This window comes from Aplysia californica, unplaced genomic scaffold, assembly GCF_000002075.1.
Source record: "Aplysia californica isolate F4 #8 unplaced genomic scaffold, AplCal3.0 scaffold00224, whole genome shotgun sequence".
NCBI lineage: Eukaryota > Metazoa > Mollusca > Gastropoda > Aplysiida > Aplysiidae > Aplysia > Aplysia californica.
In genome coordinates, this window is record NW_004797494.1 from 1,085,446 (window position 1) to 1,086,574 (window position 1,129).

General features: G+C 38.5%; 1 protein-coding gene across 1 annotated transcript in view; it reads left to right on the forward strand.

The window, feature by feature from the left end:
• The window catches only part of LOC101849134 (calmodulin-A), a gene marked incomplete in the record, with an annotated part of 58,826 nt that extends 58,396 nt beyond the window's left edge, over positions 1–430 (forward strand). Inside the window, 1 exon segment of the mRNA XM_013083324.2 lies at positions 127–430. Coding sequence (XP_012938778.1) covers positions 127–263 — 137 coding nt within the window.
• Between the last annotated feature and the right edge of the window lie 699 nt (positions 431–1,129).

Consider the following 1,129-nt stretch of genomic DNA (forward strand, 5'->3'; position numbering starts at 1 on the left):
TTCTTCTTCTTCTTCTTCTTCTTCTTCTTCTTCTTCTTCTTCTTCTTCTTCTTTTTCTTCTTCTTCTTCTTCTTCTTCTTCTTCTTCTTCTTCTTCTCAAACCGTTATTGTCTCTCTGTCCTACAGAATTCATCACCTGTATGAGAAGCGACGACGAGGATGATGATGATGATGATGACGACGACTGCGAGGACGGCTCAGACGGCAGCGAGGACGAGGAGGAAGAGGACGATGGGAATAGCCTGAGCCCAACGAGTCCTTAAACTACCACCGAGCTGCTTTATCATCGTCATCATGTTATCGTCGTCATCATCTTCATCGTTATAATCATTCGGTTGTTTTGTTTTTTGCTTTTGTTTTATTAATGCTTAATTAAGACTTTTCTTCACGAAATGTAATTATTTTATGTAAACGAACCAGCAAACCGGTATGAAAACCTGCAGAGACATTTGTGAGGCATCGTGGTGAAATCAGGCGCTCGTCAATTTTTGAGAATGTGGAGCTATTTTTGGTATCATCTTAAAGCTTGTTCATTTGTCTTGATTTTAATTTTTTAAATCCATTTTTCTTCGGATACAAGTCGAGATATTGGCAATTGGAGGAGGTGGGAATCACCTGGTTTCAGAGATAAAATTTGAAAGAAAATGGCAGCCAAAGTTTAGTTATTTTATTAGCTTGAGAGTCCGTGGAAACTGAAAATTTACATTTTTTGTGTGCCTTTAATCAATGTTTTTCAATAAAAAATCTATACAGAAATGTGTTCTTTAATGGACACATAGAAGGCGTTGAGCCCCCCCAAAAATTCGATTCGATAAAAATTCCCAAACTTGCGGAAAAATGTCAGTTTCTTCATTTCCATTATTTTGACGAGCGCCTGATTTCACCACGCTGTCCCATATTATAAAAGTGGGTACAAAAGGGATAAGTATTCCCCATGCACACAACTAAAGCAATCACCCTTAGATTCTGTGTCTGTAGTGATGTACGCAACAGAATCATTTACAAAAAGGTACAAGAAAAGAACTTCTGCAACATCAGTGGCGTTAGTATCGTCACAGACGTCATCATCATCATCATCATCATCATCATCATCATCATCATCATCATCATCACCACCACCACCACCACC